A 22,235-nucleotide genomic window follows, 5' to 3' on the forward strand; every position below is an offset into this window, starting at 1 on the left:
TGCTTTTACTACGGTCGCGGCAATGAGGAGCCATCGAGCTGCTCATGCATGCCAGCGTGTTAAAGCTCTCCTTTTGGCGTTGAAGTTACACCTTGAAAGCGTAGAGAGAGAGCTGAAGAGGAAGAAGAAAGGCCACGATAAAAATTACAGTAGCAGACTAGTTTGTGATATGACGACTGGAATAGGGCAACCGCGATCGAGCTACACCGCCCCATAGTGAACCGAGCGCAGCTGCAGTACAATCAAATCTCGACCTCACTTTTTCCCACGTCGCGGCTTTGTTCTTCCTGCTCCTTGTTCTTCCTGGTTCTGGATGATCAAGTCTCATTATTCTTACCGCTGATCGGTCGCCCTGCCCAGGCTCCAGGGTGATGCTGCGCGCCATGACGCAGATCGCGGTTTCAAGGTGTGGCTGAGAAATCTATGAGGGATTTGTAGAAACCACAACTTGGGAGAAGCCACGGGAATATGGTGCGGTCCCCGTCGGTCAGCATTGCTTCGCAGCCAAAAATGCTTTAGGCACTTGAGCCATTATTTTGACTGACTTTCAACAGCTAGAGATGCGGTGATGGGTCGAGCGTGCCAAAAGGGGCTATGCGCCGGGGCAAAATCGCGCACTCTTCCCATTCTCGAGGTGTGCGATGCGGGCAGGTAATTTTACATCCGTCGAAGCTACCAGTAACGTGCAAAATGCTAATTATCCAGCGATTCGAGAGACCCCTAGCGATGCCGTATCTGGACGACGCCCAGGCTGACGCTCACACTACTATCGTGCCCGCCGAGGCAGCTTCACAGCTCTCTGAAGCCCCTGAGGCCATGGAAAAATCCCTCACGCACCAGCTGGCACCGCCACCTGTTCCCAGAATTCTAACTTTTCGCACCAGCTTCGGGAAAAGAAAAAATAAAAAAAAAGCTCTACAATCGACGTGAGGTCCCTGTACAAGGGAGCAAATGGAAGGCAGCAAATGGGTAAAAAACCATGTTTTCGGCGTAACGGGACAGACACTGAGAGAAGCGCTTGCTGTAACTAGCATGACGTTTCGAACAGAACCAACGTAACATGAGAGACCAAGACTATAAACGAAAACCATCTGGGTCCGTGTTTTTTGTATTATTATTACTCACATTAGCAGACCCGTTACTTAAACAGCTTGCAGCTGGACGACAGCGAACCCGTCCCGAGTCTTATTTCCACAGCACCTGCGGATCTACTAAAGCAATCTGCGGAGCTGGCGCCGCTTCCCCCTCAGTTCCTTTTTTTTTACAATCGCACAATCCAGTTTTCTTTGTTGGAGTAAACCTATAAATCAAGTACTGCTCAAGCCTCATGATGGCTGAATCTCAATAACACGAGATGATAATCGACGGTCAGAAGTGGGCTTGCGAGGCTTGCCTCCGCGGTCATCGCGTATCAACCTGCAAACACCATGGTAAGACAACAGCTGCAACTTCGACGATTTCCTTCCTTTTTTTTACTTTCCATCTTTCCCATACTAACAAACAGGCCAGACCGACCGTTGATTCGTATAAACAAGAAAGGCCGTCCATTTGCAGTCTGCTCTATATGCCGCAGCAGCCCCTGCAAGGAGCCAGAAGAGCATTCGAGACTCCGTCGTGAAACCGAAATGCAATCATCGAAAGTACAAAGGCAGAGGAGATTAATTAACCGAGCAAATTCGAAGATACTGATGTCTTTCTTAGAAGGCAACGAGCAGGCATCGTCCAGCCAGTACTACATTCGTACCCATTGCACCACGCCCTAAAAATGCCTCATCACCAACCGAGCAGACCCAGAATGCCGGTAATCCTATAGCAGGCGGCGCTTCATCGCAAGATCAACCAGAATCTATCAACGCAGATGAAAGTGCCCGCCAGAATTTGACTACGAGTGGGACAACAGAACCGTTCCAGATCGATCCTCCGTCCGCACCTATGCTCTCAGACATGTCCACCTCGGCATCAAGTCCTTTTCCTTCAGGGTATCCTACCGACTCGCAGATGTCGGGGGACTTTTCCTTTCCAGATAATGCATTCGACTGTCTGGAATATGCGGATCCTGAACGGGACGACTGGTCGAGCTTCCTATGGACGGAGGATGCAGATATGCTGTCTGATCAGCAAATGTGGGAATGGCGATATCCTGATCCTACTCAGGATAGCTACAATCACAGCAACGATGGACAATGAATATAGACTGGAAGGCGTAATGTTTTCGAGGTGTTCGGGTCCACTTTTTGGAAATGAATTCCGTACATAATTCAAATATATTCTAGATAGGAGCAAACTGACAGTCGTATTCTGATTCATTTCTTTGCGTCGAGCGATCTCAGAATACTAACCGTCCAGTTCATACATAATACGATAGCCGATACGGCGCAACGATAACACTCGACGCCCTTGGATACTGGAGTCGTGGAGCTCATCCTCGTGGCAAGTGCGTGTGCCGTGCACATAGCAAACTGCGGGTTTCCGCAGGAGCACCAATCTTTCTGCATCTCTCCCTCACAGCTGCATTCTTCAAATTTCTCCGAGATTTACCAGAGAGAGTATCGTGCTAGGGTTCTGGCTATTTCTAGTCCATCCTTCCATGTCTGACTAGCATATACCTAAACTCTACGTACCTAGGTACATACATAGGGCATAACCACCACGAGCTACCTTAGGCTTAGCCAACGGCCTGCTGCCAAGAATCACAGACTTATCCTCAAGTCTCCTGATCTTCCCGATTTCGCCCCATTCATTTCTCTCAAGAAAGTATTTTTATCACTCGTAATACAGATCTTAAATCGTGGCCATGTAGAGAATTGCACGATGGACAAGATATATTGTATAACTCAGCCCGCCAATAATAGAAGGGGCGTTAACGATCCTCTTAGGGCTGAAACTTTATGTGAGCTTGATTCGACATCGAGATCTACCTCTTTGCTTACGTGAATTTCCCCCGCCCCGCCATAGTTACTGTCTATATCCGCCAACGGGGGCTTCCTGGGTTTGATATTACTGGATCGTAATCGCACTTCTGTTGCTTGCGCATTAATTTTGAGGTTCTAGAAGAATACTCGTATTATCCCATCTAGCGAATCGAGAGTTTATGATCAAGTTACTATGTCTCCTAATCTCCAAGAGTTACCTAGGTACCTAGGTAGGCTAGGCACAGAAAAAGAACTAGGTACTTTGGAAATAGCTCGACTCTAACGACCTACCCAGCTCGTAGCTGTACATTATCGAGATTCAAAATGCCAATTTGCCAGCGACATGCCAGATGATCTCGTTCCATACTTCGGGAGTCAAACATACTGCGACGGCTGTCGCATCTACTTGCCATCCCCAACTTTAAGGACGAACGCTAAGACGATCTCAGCAAGTGCTTCCATATCCCGAGGTCATTTAGCACTAGTTATCTCCCATAGGCCATAGCGACTGAGTCGCAGGAATTGTAAGGTCTGCCGCCTATAGGTCAGATACCTCAGGTACCTTCTATCAAGAGTACCCAGCGTCAAGTATATTTGTATCCTATTCTGGGAGACAAGGAAGATTCTAAGGTAACGGTTATTATATCAGTATTCTACCTATATTCTTTTATTATATAAGCTTCACGTACCTTCCAATATCTCCACTTGCAGGGCGATATGTTTGCTTTAGCCACGCGCATATTTGGGATGCCTCTTGAAATTGTACTGCTGGTAGGGCAATATCTCTATTGAAAGATTTAAAGTGCATTTATCTTTTCTGGCTCTCCAAATATGCAGAGGCCTCCATCCAGAATATGGCTGTATAGCCACTCTGGCCAAAATTTGCCCGCATTGAGAACCTTGTTGGAACCCAGCGGGAGCATACGCCTGGGACTTTAAGGCAAACTGCCTGCAAGAAGTTCACAAGAGCAAAATTCACCATTTCTTCATCGCATCACCAGAAACCTGGTTGCGGTCTTGGTTCTGACGGTTGCACACCAATAGGCTGACCTAAAAACTAGCGGTAAAATAGTTTAAAAGGAGCTGTAGAGTTTTGCTCAAAACTATACAAACGGCTATATGCCACTTTAACCCTAAACTAGTCCTTAATATAGGCTTCTAAGATTCGACCATATTTGGGGGCAACAAATGATAATATTAAAACCTGAATTGTTACTGGTAAGCTTTTATTTATGAATAGAAAGAGTTATTAGAACTTACAGGCTGTGGCTGTTGCTTATTAAATAGACTTTTATTTAGACGGATTCTTATCGCGTGTAAAATGAAAGCCAATTCATGGCGCAGTATCAGGTCATTATTTGGGGCATTTTCATATTATGCTGAACAACTATAGTAACGTGTGGGTATATGTAGTCTTTGACCTCGAATAGAAGTCTAACGCAGTAGATTATGCTTTGAAGATTATGCGACGGTAGATCGACTACTTGCGATAATGGGACTTCATAACTATAAAACCAGGAGCTATTAGTATATTATGTATACAGCTTTCACCTGAAGGAGTGAATATAATAGAACTAACTCACTTGGCATCACACCAGTCAACAACCAATATAACCCTGATCACCCCGTCGCGGCACAGAGAAAATATGCTGTTTAAAGATAGATATAACCTCTGAAAGACAGTCACTTGGACGCCAATATCTTTGGCCAAAACCTTCTCTCCTCTCTTCTGCTGCAGCAGCCTCGGGATTATAGTCCCTTAAAACAAGGAAGTCTAGGATCTCCCAGTGCAGTCATGTGACCTTTATTTAGCAAGATCCGTCATCCATGGAATCATACGCTGACTTCGCCTACCTATATCTATATGCCGCCAAGCAAGGCTGTCGGGGTAGCAATGATGGTCCGATAATTATGCGGGATCCCAGTACTTAATTGGCTCGGTTCTTTATGGTCTTGATATCAAAAGTTTTTACTTCAGAGGAGGAGGGATATCTTTAAGGACCTGCTCCCAGGCATGAGCTCCCAGCTTGAGAAAGTGGATCGAATCTTTGAACCATGTGTTCTTCAAGCTGCGTTGAGGACTTGAGCGCGTAGTCATAGTTGTGGCATTCGATAGCTATCGAAAGAACCTAATAAATCCGTGCTGCCCTCGGTTTATGAGATGATTTGTTGGAATAGATTAGTTATTAATCGTATAGTTGGTTACCAACCAGTTAACTACTCGGGCAGAAATGATGCCTGAAAACAAAGGCCTCAAATGGCTATTCAAGAACACCTGCAAGTTGCTTCTAGGTTCCTAATAATGGAGTACGTATATGCGTAGGGTCGTCTTAGATCAGAACTAATGCTAACTAAATAGAATTGGCCTAAAGGAAGGACAGTGAAATACATAGGGCCTAAAATCTGAAACCTGGCTGAACGGCTGAACGAAGAACCCCGTATCGCAAGCCTCGTGGCTTCAGCCACTGCATGCCATCATGCAGCGAGACCGGGATGTATCTAGATGAGATATTTGATAGATTAGTGAAGAAAGCTCCCAGGATCAAGGAATATTTTCGCAGAGATAGAGGACACATTGCTTTGATTTATATATATGCCCTATTGCTCCTTTTCTACAGTTTTGGCCTGCTTCTCGTTGTGAATTTTCCGTGCTCCACATCATACGAGGTCTTACTTGCGGAGAAAAGCATCAGAAGTTACATCGTATATGCATGGTAATCTCGAAGACAAACTCAATTGGGAAGTCCATTTTTCCTAGACTTGGGGAAAATCTTCTTAGTTTACCGAACTGAATGAACTCTTGATTCAGAGATGGCAAAAACTTATTAATACGTTCCTGAGCCAGAGAATAGTTAAGTAATTTTTAGTGTTTAAAGATTGGAACCGAGTTAAGCGACATCTGCATCGGGTAATTAGTTTGGGATAAATCATTCAACTATGATCGGATATAGCATCGAATAATATCAACCACGCCAAATTTATTGTCCGAGATGTCAATGAGCTGCCTCTCCATCTGTCATATCATACGATAGTACTGTGATGGTGCAGGTGGATTTTGGAGATTCGTGCAGCTGTGGGAGAGAGATGTGAGAAGCCCAAGCGCGGCTCCAGGGATCAAAACTTGGCCTGTGGATCTCGTGTCTGCCACCGCCAACTTTTCCCTCTCTCGGGCGGCATCGACTCCGCACGAATCATCCACATTCCTGTCGTTCTGTGGCTTCGCTTTCTTCGCTTTCTTCGCTTTCGGCAACTCTGAATCTTTGACACATCTGCTTTCAGTGTGGCGTGCTTGATTGGCAATAATGTGCTGTGAGGATTATTATTGTCTGCTCTCTCACAACAATCACACAATGGATTTTGCTGACTCTGCTGTACTCGATCCTACTTCAGACACGATTAGATGCTCCCTGTTTCATGGTCTCTCCAACTTGTCTGCGCTGCTGGTCAAGCCGGATGATGCGTCGCAGAGGATGACGTCTTCCATCGTCGTAAGGCGCAGCAGTTCGCACTAGAATAATCGACTACTATCCACTAGAATAGTTGGCTCCGCTGCGCGGGGAACACCAAAGGCGGCGCAGCTCAGGCGATGTCTCAGTTTGAATCGCTCGACAGTTAGCCAAACACACGGGCTGGTTCATGCTGCGGACAGAGCACACCCCCAGTGATATAAGTTTAGAATCTCCGTCCGTGATGAGAGGACGGACTGAGTTAAGAATGTCTCTGCTCAACCGTCGCACACTCAGGACGATCGGATTCGGTGATAGGCTGGGCCCTGATCCAGCAGCTGGAACAAGTTGGAAGCATCGGACTGCCCACCACGGTTGAACCGGTCTACTCAGGACGAAACCACGGAATGCGGCCTTCGGGTACGAGAAGGAAGGCGAAAAAAGGTTCTATCTATAAACACACCCCGAGGATAACATCACCGCTGTTAATAGCAAAAATATCAATCAAGCCAACTCGTAAAGATAGTCACTATACACACCGTAATGGTTCTGTCGCTCATATGCTGTCTGCAGATAACAATTAATACATCAACGGGACATCATCGATCGGAGTCAGCAACGTTGTCCGGGATCTGTACGGGATAGGATAGATAGACGGGACCGGCCTTGTCCAGGGTGGATCGGATGATGGAAAATCCAAGAAAAAAGAAGCTGCTAATAGCGTCGTCCTAGTAGATCCAGGCCGGCCATTCGGGCCTAAGCTGGTTGATACGTTGTCGACATCCTGAGTCTCTCCACCGCCGCCTAAATAGTCTTGTCCATCGCCGCCAGGATCAACGGCTATCTTTTTTTTCTTTTGCTTCATATCCTGGCCTCGCTATTAACCCCTATACCGTCTCTTTTGTAGTGCAAACAAGGCCATTGTGACACCTGTGCAGTTGTTTGTGCCTTTGTTTCCCTCTTAAGCTGGCAGACAGCTCCAACCAGCGGAACCTACGGAAACGGCCACAACATTCCTCAGGCTGTACAATTCACCAGAGCGTCTCATCTTTGACGCTTCACGCTCCTCTTTGTCCTTTTCTTCAGCTGCTGCCACCCTCATCTTCTGGCGAGGATTCTCTCTCTGCACGGAATCCCTTTATCAGAGATGGTTTCTTTCAAGAAGTTCCTCCTTCTCTCGGTCTTCTCCTCCGCTGCCTTGGCAGCCGTGGCTGCTGAGCCCCAGGCGGAGGTCGATGAGGCAGGAGAGCCAGATGCGTCATTCCAGGAACTCCTACACAGCATCGACGAGAATTCAATCCATGAAGCCATTCATACTCTGTCCGACAAGTTTCGCCATGGCGTCTTCCACCATGACAGCAAAGCTGTAGAAGCCCTCCACAAGGAGGACGCACCTCTTGCAACAGTGCTCCTCCATCTGGCCCAGCGTCGCGCTGAGAGCAACTCGACTGCCGCTACCAAGACGTCGACCACTGCTGCTTCTCAGGATCCTACCAGCCCTCAGCCAACTTCTTCGGCCACTCCAATCGCAGCTACGTCTTCGTCTGACTCTACGACTTCATCCGACTCTACCTCTTCATCTGACTCTTCCTCGTCCGCTGCCGAGCCGACTTCCAGCCAGACTCCTTCTTCCAGTGCGAGCTCGTCCAGCGAGAGCTCTTCGAGTGACTCGTCTACCAGCGAGACTCCGTCGTCCAGCCAGGCCTCGTCCTCTGCTCCCAAGACGACAGCGGCAACCACAAAGACGGACACTACGTCTACGTCGGCCTCCAGCTCGTCCGCTGCAGCAGCATCCACTGCTTCCTCGAGCTTCGTGACGTCGACGACCTCTTCAAGCTCCAGCTCCATCTCCAGCTCAGCCGTGACCTCAGCTTCGTCGAGCCCGTCCACGACTCAGAAACCCTACACTTCAACCTACAAGAGCACCACCACTCTTCCCAACGGCAGCCTGAGCACTGTCACTGCGGTGACTGTCGTTCACCCAACCGAGGCAGTAGCTGCCACTGCTGCCGCTACGGGAGGTCCCAGTCTGCAGCAGAACGTTGCAGCCACCTCTATGAACCTTAAGAGAGAGGCATTGGTGATGCTTGGTGGTGCTATGGCTGTGGCCATGGCTCTCTAAGCCCATTCAACCTTACGCTTGAACATCTTAAATCAACCTCCTTTTTTTCCTGAACTAGTGCATAAAAAAAGCGGCGTTCTTTTGCATGGGGATATTTTGATTTTGTTTTTTTTTTTGTTTTTTTCTCGCTCTCTCTCTTCATCCTGGGAAGCAACATGAGCATTCTTGCTCTTCTCCATATCCGGTCCTTATCATACATCATCTGCAGCGTTCAAAGCATTGGAAGTTCTTCTACGACCATGTCACGTCTCTCCTTTATACCATATCATATCATCAGCATTTTCTGAGATTATTATTGCCTTATTATTATTATTGTTGTTGTTGTTGTTGTTGTCGTTGTTCGTTGCGTATGATATCATACCTACGCGGCACAGGGCCGTTTGGCAGTTTGTTTGTCCTAGCAGCTAAATTGATATAGTCTGCTATTACTACATAATGCATTGAAAAGGGAAACAAATCAAATTTGAAATATCTCTTGCAGTTTTAGACTGTGGGAGTATCTATCTCTTGGTTTCAGAATTCAAATACATATGTCCATGTGAAAATCGTAGTATGGCTGCAAATTTCGTCGTCTCGTATTTACCCGCTAATTTCCCGTTCGGGTATCCATCATAATACAGAATGGTTCCTTCTGTGCACTGTTCACTAGTTATACATCTGTAACACTCATCATCAGATAGTTCAGGCCGTCAACAATCGTACTCAAGAGACCCATCTCCCCTCGAAGCTCACTGACCGCTATCTACTACCGCGCCGCGTTCCCCTGACCTTGCCATCTTTCCTCCTCAGTCCAGTAACGGACGATGCTCTCCCATCCGGGAATATCACCGTCTCTGAGCAGGGCGGCAACGTCCACGTTCAGCGGGGAATCGGGTTGCGGGTCCGTGAGCAACTGGTGGATGGCAGATAGGGTGCTGGATAGCGTGTAGACGGGACTCCAATGCTCGGTTGTTAGGAGGGTGAGGCAGATATCGCCGTTGGTGAAGGAGATGTTGGGATGGGAAATGCGCGTTGTGAACTTGATCGTCGGCGGGGAGAGAGGGTAGTTAGGCGGGATTGAGATGGAGAGGTGCCAGAGGCCGCCTGGGAGAGAGTGAGGTTGTTAACTTTGATCATGATCATTATGGTTATGAGTGTATATTAGAATGAGAATAGAGGCAACGTGATGGCATATGCGTTTTGCTGGGACATCTATCCGAGATCGGAACGTTTTCTCTCAAACTCACCTTCATACGGAGTCCCCTTGACTCCTTTCAGGACTGCCTCCCAATGTAGCAGATCCTCGTCGTCTACGGGACGGAGATGCAGTAATACCTCATTTGGGTTTTTCGCGTAGTCCTTCAGCTCGCGCAGAAGACGCTGCGTTGTTGCGGAGGAGGGGGCGGATTGCGATGACGCCATGACTGAAGCGGGACTCCAACTGCCTCACTGAGCCTTGATGTTGTCCTTTTTCGCGACGGGTGAGATAAACGACCTAGTGAGGTGATAGCTGGAAGGATGAGGTCCGTCTCTGATGCCTCCCATCGGCTTCGGGAGGAATAAGTAAAGGCAGACTGCGCGCCTCTCGTTGTTCCCGTGAACACGGCGTGCCGAGGCTAGGAAAGCTGCCGTGGGTCGAGTTCAGCTTTCCGCAGGCTCCGCTCGCGTGGCTGCGGATGCTTCTACCAATCTGCGTGCTTCTAAATCAGGGGGCAAAATCTATCTCGAAAAGTTCAACCACCAATATGCGCACCTCACGGATCGCAAAGGACACTACAAAAGTGCTACAGGCACTGTCTCCGCCTGGGAAAAGACGCACTCGCAGTGCCCTTACCTCTAATGCCTTGCAGAGCTTTGCATTTTCTGAAAACTCCGCTGGGGATATCAGCTCTGATCTTCCGCCAAAACAAGAAGCTCTAATCAGTGACGATGATGGCTCCTCGCTCTCCTCTGCAAATACGGATGATATCGAAGACCTATTGGCCCCTGCAGCCAAACGACGGAAGACCAGAGCAGCTTCTACCAGGTCTCCTCGCAAGGTTATCGTAAAGCAGGAGACTCCAAAGGCCAGCTCAAATGGCGCCAAAGCACGTCGCATGCCAGCGCGTAAAGTGACTGCCACAGATGGTTCGGTTGTAGTCCAGCCGCCTTCCAACTGGGAGACTATCTATTCAATAGTCAAGAAAATGAGAGAAGAAAATCCCACGGCCCCGGTTGATACCATGGGTTGCGCTGAGCTGTACTGGCGAGGTTCATCTCCTCGAGATAGGAGATTCCAGACTCTCGTCGCTCTCATGCTGTCTTCCCAGACTAAAGACACTGTCACTGCTGTGGCCATGCAGCGGCTGCACACCGAGCTGGGAGAACAGAAAACCGCTCCTGTAGCGTCCCCAATCATCAAGGCAGAGGATGATGAAGGTAAGGACCAGGTAGCGGCTAAGGATAGCACACTGAATCTCGAGAATATTCTTGCCGTCTCTCCAGAGCGCCTTAACGAACTCATTCGTACCGTTGGCTTTCACAACAATAAGACCAAATATATCAAGGCCGCTGCTATTATCCTTCGCGATGAGTATAACTCAGATATCCCAGACACGGCTGAAAAGCTCATGAAGCTCCCGGGAGTTGGTCCCAAGATGGCTTATCTCTGCATGAGTGCGGCGTGGGGCAAGCACGAAGGGATCGGAGTCGATGTCCATGTCCATCGTATCACGAATCTGTGGGGGTGGCAGAAGAGCAAGAACCCTGAAGAGACTCGCAAGGCGTTAGAATCCTGGCTACCAAAGGATAAGTGGCATGAGATCAACAAGCTTCTTGTTGGCTTGGGACAGACAGTCTGCTTGCCTGTGGGAAGAAGGTGTGGGGAGTGCGAGGTTGCTGGAAAAGGCCTTTGCAAGAGCGAAATAAAAGGATTGATTCCAAAAGGGAATCGTGGCATCATTGTGGGAAAGAAAGAGACCCTGGATGAGAAATCCTTTGCTATTGGGGAGGTTAAGGTGGAAAAGCAGTGATAGAGCCCTGGCTGGCATGTTGTAGGCAGCTTTGCGGCCAATGTCTCTTCAAAGAGTCCCCTGGTGTTACTGGCCGGTGGCCTCCGTGATGCCCTTCACATCGCCTGCTATTCACTGCTCGCTTGCCATTGTTCGCTTGTTCTACCCATCCCACCGATTTTATATGGGACTACCGTCTTCTCCGTTCGTTTTTCTGTTGACCTCTCCCTATCCTGCCACCGTCTCCCGCATGCCTCCCATGCGCCATTGTTTGTCAAAAGGGCTATCTTGAAACACACCCACTTAGTAAGTGAGGCATCAGAAGGAAATTGTCGTGTTGAGGGTCCCTAGCTGACACGCATTTAAGGGGTAGTCCTTTCGTATTTTCACGATGGAGCTCTTCAGTGACACTGACATGGTCGACGCGGCCATCGAATCCGACTTCGACGAGGACTACTTCGACACGGACTTCGACGTGGACATGGCCGATATGGCGTTTGAAGATCCCTGTGTCGAAGCTGGCCCAGCAGTCTCGATGGCCGCCTCAAAGACCTTTCTCGATCTCCCAGAAAAGGTCAGGGTTCGCATCTACGAGTATTATGGTCTTGTCAGGTCGTGCCCAGTCGACGTGGTCTATGAAAAGGGGAGGTCCAAGAATCACAACCGCTCTGCCTGCTTGGAGTACCCTGACAAAAGGGATATGGTTGGAAACTGGAACACCACTTTTGGCGCGAGAAACTGTGACCATCCGCCATTGCCTCTTGATATATTTCTGGTTTCACACGCGGTCTACCGTGACGCCTTCTCAACATTCTACAGCAAGAACAAGTTCACAGTCTTTCTGCGCCGTCGATCCGATCTTGTGACGTTTCGTATTTCGGCTGCTCGCGGTCTAAAGCACATCCGCTCGATTCACGTCGATCTGCAGACCTACGATAACAGGACCATTAAGGCGGACATGGTGGAGGTCGACTGTCATCGTGCATGTCTTAACCTGTGGCGCTCTTTCTCCCAGGTTATCGCCACTGGGATGCCTAGACTCAGGTACTTCAGCATCAAGTGTCGAGTCAAGGATCCCGAGACTGCCATGGCGGTTGTCGAGAACCTTGAAGACTTCCCGGCCCTCGCTGGGTGCTCATTCTACTTCAATGCGCTGCCTCTACCCAGTGTCATTTCCGTGGCGAGAGATGCAGCTGAGTACGCAACTACAGTTGTTAAGGATACATCCGAACCATTTCCGTTCCTAAAGCTTCCGAAGGAGCTACAGCTTATGGTCTGGCGTCATCTCCTAGTTGTCCGTTGGGATCCATTCATACATAGCTCCAAGGCATGCGCCGGACTCACTACGTTTCAAAGCCACAAGTGCGAACGTGCACAGGATACCAGCTATCTGATGTGTTGTGGAACTTGCTCTATGACCGGAGCCACTTGCTTTTGCTCCTACGGACAGACTGCTCTCTCCTCGACCTGTTCCTGCTTTAGGTCACCGCTTCCGTACTTCCTTGTCAACCGGGAGATGTACGAAGACGCGTCCGGGATTTTCTATACCAGCAACCGCTTTGCGTTCATTCAGGAGAACCCTGACCAGATGATGAGGTTCTTGCACCCCTTCTCGAATGCAACTCTGGCAAAGATACGTTATTTGATCGTCAAGTTTCCGCCTTCTCATCGATCTTTTGGCAGTCCGGCTCCGAAGCTTGAGCGTTCCTTGCAGCTTTCCTGGTCGATCCTCCTTCGTTTCTTCAAGGAACACTTTTGCATGGACCGGCTCTCGCTCACCATCGTGGATCTTGGGACACTGGGTTCGCCTCTCATTCGAAGTGAGAGAAACGGATATCTGCGACGCTTTTTCCAGGTGTTTTCGGCCCTGCGTGGTATTCATTCCTTTCAAGTCTACCTCCTAGACGACCATGAATATGAATCCACCGCGGAGCAGATCGTCATGGGCCCGGGATACGTCTCTGTAAAGAGCAACGACTTCCCATTCCTCGGCCACAGATGCATCACGAAGTCTCGTACCTGAAGGATTCTATGGGCCACTTTTTTGTCGAACAGCGAAGAATCCATTCGCAAGTTTGCCTCTCGCCGTCTTCATCTTTCCCTCTCTGTCTAGTCTCTTCCTGGGTGGCACCATCTCATCAATACCCTACCAAACTAACAATTGGGACCTTCTGCTTCTTCGTGCTTTATGTATCCTCCCCTCTGGCGCCTATGTAGTATCTCCACAGTACTTTCTGTGAGCACCTCCCTATATGACATCATTTCCGGTCGGTGCAATTTCTTGAAGGCTTCACTTACAGTGAATTCTAGCCGGTTTTCCCCTCTGCGGTTGAATCCCAGCCATTCACAATAGTTGAACAGACCTTACACATGCTTACGGTGAAGCATATGTTTCTACATTCTGCACACTGAGCTATCTCTCTCCAGGAGTGTCGTGGCGGTATTTGGTCAACGATTCAGATAGCAGTTGGTGTCTTACCTCCCGCTGTCTGTGGATGGCTTCTTTACGCAGCTTCCCCTTCTGTGTACTGTACAGCAATACAGTCAGTGCAAATTGCAGCGAATCTGTACGACGCATTTCCGTCCTAATTATGTGCACATGGTAGCCAGCCCTACTTAGCTATTCGACCCTTATCGTCAGTTTACCAGAGGCATGTGGAGATAGGGAAATTAGGAAGTAAAGCAGGATGGATTAGACATCATGGATAACCGCTGATCCTGGTTTCGATGCTAATCCTGATCTATCTAGATAAGGAATTCATGTCCCAGTACCTTGGGTCGGTTCCCCGCATCAGTGACGGGACAGCCATTCCCAGGCACAGCGATAGACGATCCAGGCACAATTAATTTATACAACAACACGACGTGTATTGTCGCTGCTTTGCAGCCGTGCTGCTGTTAAGGGACATTATTAGGTGGCTTAATCTTCGTCTAAAGAGCAACATCATTAGTTCATACAGAGCCTGTGCGTCTTTAGCCTCGGGCATATAAGAGTACCTAACTCCTGCCATCCGCTGAGTGTTGGTCGCTCACAAACCTGAGATCTTGACCGGAGTTGACGGCAGAAGACCGGACTCACCGGATAGATCTTGGCAAACTAGGCTCTTTTTTGAGTACTCCGTAGATATGTACCAGTAAGTTAGTTTCTGCGCTATATCCGTGTTTTCTGGGTATTATTGGTTTACGGTTAGCAATTCGCAGGTTAGCGGGATCTAAACGGTAGGATAGTTATCTTCATACCGTACTTACTTACTCTACTGAGTAGGCGGCCCTATGCAGGTTATTAATAGCTTCATTTTTATGCGTTTGACTCGGGAGGTGACCCGCCTGTACCTGTCCTATTTTCACTATCATTATTAATGACTTCCTGGGCCCCTACAAACCCACGTGGACGGCTCTGATCTTCTAGTCTCTTCCTGCTGCAGATACGGAATTGAGGCTATCAACCGACCCCACCATGAGGCACTGCTGGGCGTCGAAAAAAAAAATAATAAATGACCGATCAGCTTTATGCCGGCGTTTCTCTGGAATGCGACGGACGGACCATGAAATATCCGAACTGGGCCAACGGGCGTGTTGATCTTATGGACAGCGCCGCCTATATGCCCCACGATACCATAGAGAACATTCTACTGCACTCGTGGGAGCCGTGTCTCTCGCTTGGTGCTAATGAACAACAGTGGTTCTGCTAAACGACAAATGATTGGTCTTGTCGATCACTGTCCCCGCGCAATGTCTCGCATGGCTATATATTCGCCAGGTCAGCTTCCGGTGTTGAGGGTATCCATGAAAGAGGGTTACCTGCAGTGTGCCTTGCATCAGCCAACATGGGATCCTTTGTCGTCTCCGCTGTGACGACTTTGCTGTTTCTTTCTCAGGCTGTCGCTGGATCATACGCGCCGACACCGATCTCTTGTCCTTCTTCGTCTCTGGTCCGGCCTGCCGATAGTCTGAACAGCAACGAGGCATCCTACGTCTCTCAGCGAAAGCAGAAAGCTGACAAAGCGTTGAGTTCCTGGTTGTCAAAGACCAATCCTGGATTTGTGGTCAATGGCACCTTGCCAACGGTGAGTCTCGATCTGCATCTTCAAGAATATCATTCGCTGCTGACTAGAATTCTAGCTGGGATTGGCCGTCAGTGGTGGCGGATATAGGTCCCTCCTGGTCGGTGCAGGTGTAATTCAGGGATTTGATGAGCGAGACAGCAATATTAGCACCAGTGGCCTATATCAAGCTCTGACATATCAGTCAGGCCTGTCCGGTGGTGCTTGGCTATTGTCCTCTATTATTGGAAACAATTATCCAACCATCACCTCATTAAAGCAGGGTCTATGGGAACAAGCTTTCCAGGACAGCCTTCTGGTTCCCGAAAACTTGCTAGTTGCAGTTGCTTATGCAGATATCGCTTCCGATATCGAGGCGAAGGCAGCCGCAGGCTTCCCCCCGACCTTAACTGATCCGTGGGGTCGGTTGCTTTCTTATCAGCTTTTTTACGGCACTGATGGAGGCGTCGACATCACTCTGTCGTCCGTTTCAGGCCTGTCTAATTTCACTGACTTCGAGGCGCCCTTCCCCATAATTCTCGCGCTTGGCGTGAAGACCTGGGAAGGCGACTGCACCCCTGGACCGAATGCCACAATCTATGAATTCACTCCCTATGAGTTTGGATCATGGGATAGCGACGTAAGCGCATTTACCCCTACGGAGTATCTCGGTACGTCCCTGTCCGGCGGGCAGCCGAGTAATGGCTCTTGCATCACCAACTACGACAACATCGGCTATGTCCTGGGTACCTCTTCCAACTTATTCAATAATGTCTGCATACCGGTCACGGTTGGCAATTCAACTGGAGACAACTACACATCCTTGGCGCAGGACCTCTCCGTAATTGTGAACAAGACTCATGAATTCGTCACGCGTGATGAGTATGCTGTCTATCCCAACCCATTCTACGGATACAATAGCCCGAGCGGAATCGCCAATTCCGCTGATGCTGTCTGGACTCAGCAGGAGTTGTACCTTGCCGATGGCGGCGAAGCGAACCAGAATGATCCTATCTGGCCATTCCTGCAATCTTACCGGGATGTCGATGTGCTTATCGTCAATGACAACTCTGCCGATACATCCGCGAACTACCCCAATGGATCTGAGATCCTGACTACCTACGTCCAGAGTACCAATCGCAACCTGACCAAGATGCCTTACATCCCCTCTGTTGACATCTTCCTCGCCGAGGGACTGAACACGCGACCGACCTTCTTCGGATGCACAGAGAGCGACAAACTAACAATCATCTATATTCCCAATGTAAATATGACCTATAATAGTGGACAGTCCACCTACAAACTCTGGTATACGACAGATGAAACAGACGCAATGATTGGCAATGGCGTCGCCATGGCCGAGCAGGCGGACGATGACAACTGGGCGACATGTCTTGGGTGTGCTATTCTCGCGAAGACCTCATTCACGCTCCCAGTGGATTGCACTCTGTGCTTTGCACAATACTGTTACGAGGATCTGAACTCCACATTGTCATCAGTATCGTCAGCGCTGGTGTAATTTAGCGGCATGCGCGGACAGAGATCAACTATTCTTTTGTTGGATAATATTGACTATTGCCGAAGAGATAAGCTGGCTATTGCTTTGTCTCTCTGGAATTAATAAATGAAAAGTCAAGTTTCTTTCTCTGTTTGAACTTTGCAACCACCAATGAACAGTTTTGGCTATCCACGGTAGGTATAAGCTTAGATAAGATATGGATTTTGACAAGTGGGGACTCAGATTCCCATGCGATAAAGCTTTATCTGCCAGACAATAATTGTTCGCAAGGCGTCTCCGCTTGGCTTCCTCTTTAGGTTAATATTCTGAGTACCAGCAAGAACCTGGACTTTCTTGTATCTTACTATTACTCTGATAGGGAAACCCCCTTCGGTTTTTTCTTGAGTTTAAGTTCCTGTTGCGAGCAAGACGGAAGTGAGTACATTCAGTACGATATCGCAAAAGTGGGGGGCGTACATAGAGGACCGGGGTAGATATATAACGGCGACACTGACTGCGCAGAAACAGATTTAAATTCCAAGCAAAGACGAGTGTTAAGGTATAATTTCCTTGCATCGCTATACTCGGTTTCTCTCATTCCATATCCTTCCGGGATTTCCAGTACGATCATCATGAGCACCACTCTCAAGACTCGCTTCGGCGATATCGCCATCCAGAAGGACATTGTCCAGGGAGACTTTGACAACATTCCTATTATCGATCTTGCTCCCATGTCGAGTCCCAATATCGAGGAACGAAAGGAGCTAGCAAAGCAGATTTACGATGCTTGCTCGCGTGTTGGGTTCTTCTACATCAAGGTCTGACTAGCGGTATCAGAACTACCATCCATGTGGATTTATCTGACTTTGGGATATATTGTATAGAACCACGGTGTTCAGGAAGACCTCATTCGCAAAGTCCACGAAGCGGCACACGACTACTTCGCTCTTCCGGAGGATAAGAAGATGGAGAGTTACATAGGAAATTCGCAGGTAAGACTCACTACTTTCTTCTCCCGTCAGTCCTCGACCAGTTCTGAGTTGCCTCTAGAAATTCCGCGGTTTCAGCCCTCTCTATGGAGAGCACTCAGACGAGGAGCTCAGCGACAAACCGGCTGGAAACCTGTCGGAAGCCTTTGACATCGGATACGAAATTGCCGGCGACAGCCAGAAGGGCCCCGATGACGTCCTGCCTCCAGACCACTACAGTCTATATGGAGGCAACCAATGGCCTAAGGAAGAGCATTTGCCAGGCTTCAAGAAAACCTACCTTGCCTACTTCCAGGAAATCCTTGAGCTCAGTCGTCGCATGATGAAGATTTTTGCTCTTGCCTTGCAGCTTCCGGAAGATTATTTCGATGGTATCGTGAAACATCCGGGCTGCATCTCCCGCCTGATGCATTATCCTCCTCAGCCTGTACCTGGTGAGGAGGTCGCGGGTATTGACACCCACACGGTATGACTATCTATATCTCCGAGAAGAAACGGAATTAGCAGCTAATCCCAAGAAGGACTACGAATGCTTCACTATCCTCTCTCAAGATAAGGTTCCAGCGCTACAAGTTCTCAACGTCAAAGGCCAGTGGGTTGCAGCGCCCCCGATTCCTGGAACGTTTGTCATCAACATTGGTGACTTCTTTGCTTTCTGGTAAGAATATATTCCGTCTCAGGGAAAAAAAATACGTCCATATTAATCAAAAATTAGGACAAACGGCATCTTCAGATCGACTCTTCACCGTGCAACAAACCTAACCGGAGAAGAGCGGTTCTCCGTCCCCTTCTTTTTCGGTGTCGACTACGACGCCACTATCTCTGTCCTTGAGAGCTGTATCACTGCTGAAAACCCAGCTAAATCTGGGCCGGTCAAGGCAGGAGAGGTGAGTTTTTCCCCGCATTTGGGAGTGCTTATAGAAACAAGAGCTAATTGGTATATATAGCATGTCCGCAAGCAACTTTCTAACACTTACATCAAGTTTGGTGAGAAAGCAACGGTGGAAGCTGCTGCTTGAGCCAACTATCGAATATTCTGGAATGCGAAGCTAGTTGTTGATTGTTCTACTGAATGGATTGTACCTAGTCAACTCTGTGTGGTTAGCCAAATGAATGTTCTCTCTATTTGAATAATTATTCACAAGTATATACAGAGCTTTAATCCCGTAAGGTGCTGATGTAAACCATATAGCCATCTCTTCTTTCGTTGTACATACAAGTATATTCAGTACCTGACAACTCCATAAGGCGAGAGATGGAGGGTGTTGCAAAAACCCCGCTTTCTGGCTTTAGCGGGGAGGGATCTTCTTTGAAAACTCCATGGAGCCTCTCCATGGTCCGAATAGGGAGTCTCCAGCTGGATAAATGTGGACTAGCTCTGTACTACTGTGTCATCTGGAGCCCTGACTGACAAATGAACCTTTGTTGTGGTAACAATATATGGCGTTGGAGAATGGGGAGGGCGCCGTGCGAGATCTACAACTTTCTAGGCGGTGTTCTAGGCGGTGAGTATTTGAATGTCGGTTCTGCCGGTTAGTTCCCCACCGTCGAGGTGGGCAAGATCTGTGTAATTACAAACTCGACTGTTATCGCCCCTTTCAATATTTTGTGCATACTGCAGCATTAGCTGCTCATTATAGTCAAAATGGCTCCGGCTTCTCCAGTATCGATACCGCTATTCGCCCAAACGCAACAGCAGCTCCTGTTGAAAGAGCACGAAGCTGAAGTCTCATCGTCCGCACTTGCTAGCAAAGCTGCCTCCGCCTCCGCTTCAACGCGTCGAACACTACAAGCGACAGGATATGCATTAACTGGAATCATCCTGGCACAATGCCAGACAGGAATGGGAGGTCGCCTTGTTGGAGAATTTACAGCAGACCCCGCAATGTCCTCGAATTCTAAGACGGCTGGTGGACAGACAGATGCGAGCGGGGAAGCTCGACTAGGGGCCCATGGAATCAGAGTCGGTGATGTCGTTCGAGTCAGCGATACTTCTGCGGGGGGTACCAGGAAATCAGGGAAAGATAAAGACAAGGATGGTACGAAGTCTAATGCCGCACAAGGGATTGAAGGCGTTGTCACGAGAGTTGGTGAGCGAAGCGTATGGATCGCTTTTGGTCAATCAGGAAGCGGAGGCCGTCCGAAAGAGGATGATGAAGGCGTGGAAGAGCTCTGGGGCAAAAAGCTGTGGCTGTATGTTTGTTGTCATGCTGTGCTTGTAGGACTCGCTTTCTATGACCGATATCATGACTGACGAAGATATGCAGTATAAAATTGGCCAACGACGTCACATACAGACGGTGAGTCCAGAACTGCAAGGAGTATACTAGGCCTAGGCGCTGATTGTCTCCAGCATGAACCAGACCATGCAGAAAATGGAGAAGATGGCCGAGTCAGAATATACTTATTTCATGAGGATGGCTTTTGGCCATACTTCGCCTTCTTCTGTCGACATCGACTCCCTGGGCACGGTGCAGTTTCACGACCCTACCTTAAACGACTCCCAGAAGGAAGCTATCCGATTCGCGCTTGCCTCGAAGGAGATTTCACTCATACATGGACCGCCTGGAACTGGAAAAACGCACACCCTGATAGAGCTCATCCGTCAGATGGTTCAACGGAACTTGCGCGTGCTCGTCTGTGGACCCTCCAATATCTCCGTCGACAATATTGTTGAGCGGCTCGCGCCACATAAGATACCGATCGTTAGGATTGGTCACCCAGCGCGCCTTTTGCCTTCCGTGTTAGACCATTCTCTCGAAGTGCTTACTCAGACGTCAGAAGCTGCGGAAATCGTGAAAGATGTGCGCAAAGAAATTAATGATAAGCAAGCTAGTATACGGAAGACGAGAAACGGTAGAGAGCGACGGGCTATTTACGGAGATCTCAAGGAGCTGCGAAAGGAGTACAGGGAACGTGAGTCCAAGTGTGTCGACAATCTTGTCAGAGGGAGTAAAGTAACGCTGGCGACTCTACATGGAGCGGGAGGTTACCAACTGAAGAATCAGAAATTTGATGTTGTCATCATTGACGAAGCCAGTCAGGCTCTCGAAGCTCAATGTTGGGTTCCGCTTTTATCGGCTTCGAAGTTGGTTCTGGCTGGTGATCATTTGCAGCTGCCACCTACTGTGAAATCCTCAATACAAAAGTCGGCCACAAAGTCCAAGACAAAAGACAACAAAGTTGAGGACGGAGAGAACGAACCAAAGTCATTACCAGGAATCTCCCTAGAAACGACTTTATTTGATCGGCTACTCTCTCTTCACGGTTCTGGTATTAAAAGAATGTTAACTATTCAATATCGCATGCACGACAAGATCATGAGGTTTCCATCAGACGAGTTGTACGAGTCTAAACTTGTAGCTGCAGACTCAGTTAGGAGCCGGCTATTGAAGGATCTGCCATACGATGTGAAGGACACGGACGACACGAGAGAGCCCCTTGTGTTTTGGGACACTCAAGGTGGCGACTTTCCGGAGAAGACTGAAGATGAGGAGCTCGGAAAGAAGGAGGCACTGTTAGGGGAGAGCAAAAGCAATGAAATGGAAGCTGCAGTCGTTTCTAGACACGTCGGCAATCTTATCGAAGCAGGGGTTAAGCCGGAAGACATCGCTGTCGTGACACCGTACAATGGACAGCTGGCTGTCCTGTCTCAAATTCTCAAAGAGAAATATCCTGGAATTGAATTAGGTAGTGTGGATGGGTTCCAGGGACGAGAGAAGGAAGCCGTCGTTGTTAGTCTTGTCCGGAGCAACCCAGAGCATGAGGTTGGATTCCTTGGAGAGAAGCGGAGGTTGAATGGTAAGTCCCACTCATTCCCTGAAAAAAAAAAAAAAGTTTTGGTCGAGGTGCGGTCTCTGCTCTCTCCTGGCACTATGTGATCGTAGTCCAGGAATAGGTGATCGGCCTGTATGGACCAAGCGGAGAGGGTACCTGCGTCAGCTAAGACATAAGGTGGTCTTGCTAATGCCAATCGCAAACAGTCGCGATGACTCGCCCCAAACGTCATTTATGCGTCTGCGGTGACTCGGAAACAATCAGTCGGTAAGTGTCCAGATGAATATTTCATTTCTTCTCTTTGATGACGCCGAGAATTCCCCAACAACGGAGTCTGCTCCTCCGATATAGACAAAGAAGGCTAATCTCTGGTGCTCTTTTACAGTGGAAGTGGCTTTTTGAAACGCTGGATGGACTTCCTTGAAGAGAATGCCGACCTACGGTACCCTGATGCTGGGGAGATGTTACAAAGCTCCTGA

The 22,235-nt window shown here is 48.6% G+C and overlaps 7 protein-coding genes across 7 annotated transcripts; 6 read left to right on the plus strand and 1 right to left on the minus strand.

Moving 5' to 3' along the window:
* Window positions 1-1,142: 1,142 nt before the first annotated feature.
* Window positions 1,143-2,245, plus strand: C8Q69DRAFT_15555 (copper fist DNA binding domain-containing protein). The gene is made up of 3 exons (XM_028625596.1): window positions 1,143-1,430; window positions 1,510-1,640; window positions 1,702-2,245. The coding sequence occupies exons 1-3, from the start codon at window positions 1,355-1,357 to the stop codon at window positions 2,185-2,187; spliced, it is 693 nt and encodes a 230-aa protein (XP_028488875.1). The 5' UTR covers window positions 1,143-1,354; the 3' UTR covers window positions 2,188-2,245.
* Window positions 2,246-7,505: 5,260 nt separating this feature from the next.
* C8Q69DRAFT_440342 (hypothetical protein) lies at window positions 7,506-8,480 on the plus strand (the record flags this gene model as incomplete). The annotated part of the gene is made up of 1 exon (XM_028628637.1): window positions 7,506-8,480. One exon carries the CDS (start codon window positions 7,506-7,508, stop codon window positions 8,478-8,480), a length of 975 nt encoding a protein of 324 aa, XP_028488876.1.
* Window positions 8,481-8,939: 459 nt separating this feature from the next.
* Window positions 8,940-10,094, minus strand: C8Q69DRAFT_450338 (putative ubiquitin conjugating enzyme). Its single transcript, XM_028629428.1, has 2 exons — window positions 9,707-10,094; window positions 8,940-9,563 (listed from the first exon to the last, which is right to left on the minus strand). Exons 1-2 carry the CDS (start codon window positions 9,879-9,881, stop codon window positions 9,226-9,228), a joined length of 513 nt encoding a protein of 170 aa, XP_028488877.1. The 5' UTR covers window positions 9,882-10,094; the 3' UTR covers window positions 8,940-9,225.
* A 110-nt stretch (window positions 10,095-10,204) lies between these two features.
* Window positions 10,205-13,472, plus strand: C8Q69DRAFT_440344 (hypothetical protein; the record flags this gene model as incomplete). Its single annotated transcript, XM_028628638.1, has 2 exons — window positions 10,205-11,455; window positions 11,823-13,472. 2 exons carry the CDS (start codon window positions 10,205-10,207, stop codon window positions 13,470-13,472), a joined length of 2,901 nt encoding a protein of 966 aa, XP_028488878.1.
* Window positions 13,473-15,276: 1,804 nt separating this feature from the next.
* Window positions 15,277-17,011, plus strand: C8Q69DRAFT_394472 (lysophospholipase; the record flags this gene model as incomplete). The annotated part of the gene is made up of 2 exons (XM_028627651.1): window positions 15,277-15,516; window positions 15,572-17,011. 2 exons carry the CDS (start codon window positions 15,277-15,279, stop codon window positions 17,009-17,011), a joined length of 1,680 nt encoding a protein of 559 aa, XP_028488879.1.
* Window positions 17,012-17,263: 252 nt separating this feature from the next.
* On the plus strand, window positions 17,264-19,438 carry C8Q69DRAFT_450347 (hypothetical protein). The gene is made up of 7 exons (XM_028629429.1): window positions 17,264-17,425; window positions 17,519-17,808; window positions 17,875-17,982; window positions 18,041-18,445; window positions 18,501-18,637; window positions 18,695-18,866; window positions 18,927-19,438. The coding sequence occupies exons 2-7, from the start codon at window positions 17,623-17,625 to the stop codon at window positions 18,996-18,998; spliced, it is 1,080 nt and encodes a 359-aa protein (XP_028488880.1). The 5' UTR covers window positions 17,264-17,425; window positions 17,519-17,622; the 3' UTR covers window positions 18,999-19,438.
* A 186-nt stretch (window positions 19,439-19,624) lies between these two features.
* On the plus strand, window positions 19,625-22,235 carry C8Q69DRAFT_396334 (putative DNA helicase; the record flags this gene model as incomplete). The annotated part of the gene is made up of 5 exons (XM_028627731.1): window positions 19,625-20,172; window positions 20,247-20,279; window positions 20,333-21,780; window positions 21,963-22,023; window positions 22,142-22,235. 5 exons carry the CDS (start codon window positions 19,625-19,627, stop codon window positions 22,233-22,235), a joined length of 2,184 nt encoding a protein of 727 aa, XP_028488881.1.

The sequence above is a fragment of the Paecilomyces variotii genome (genome assembly GCF_004022145.1).
Source record: "Paecilomyces variotii strain CBS 101075 chromosome Unknown C8Q69scaffold_1, whole genome shotgun sequence".
Lineage (NCBI taxonomy): Eukaryota > Fungi > Ascomycota > Eurotiomycetes > Eurotiales > Thermoascaceae > Paecilomyces > Paecilomyces variotii.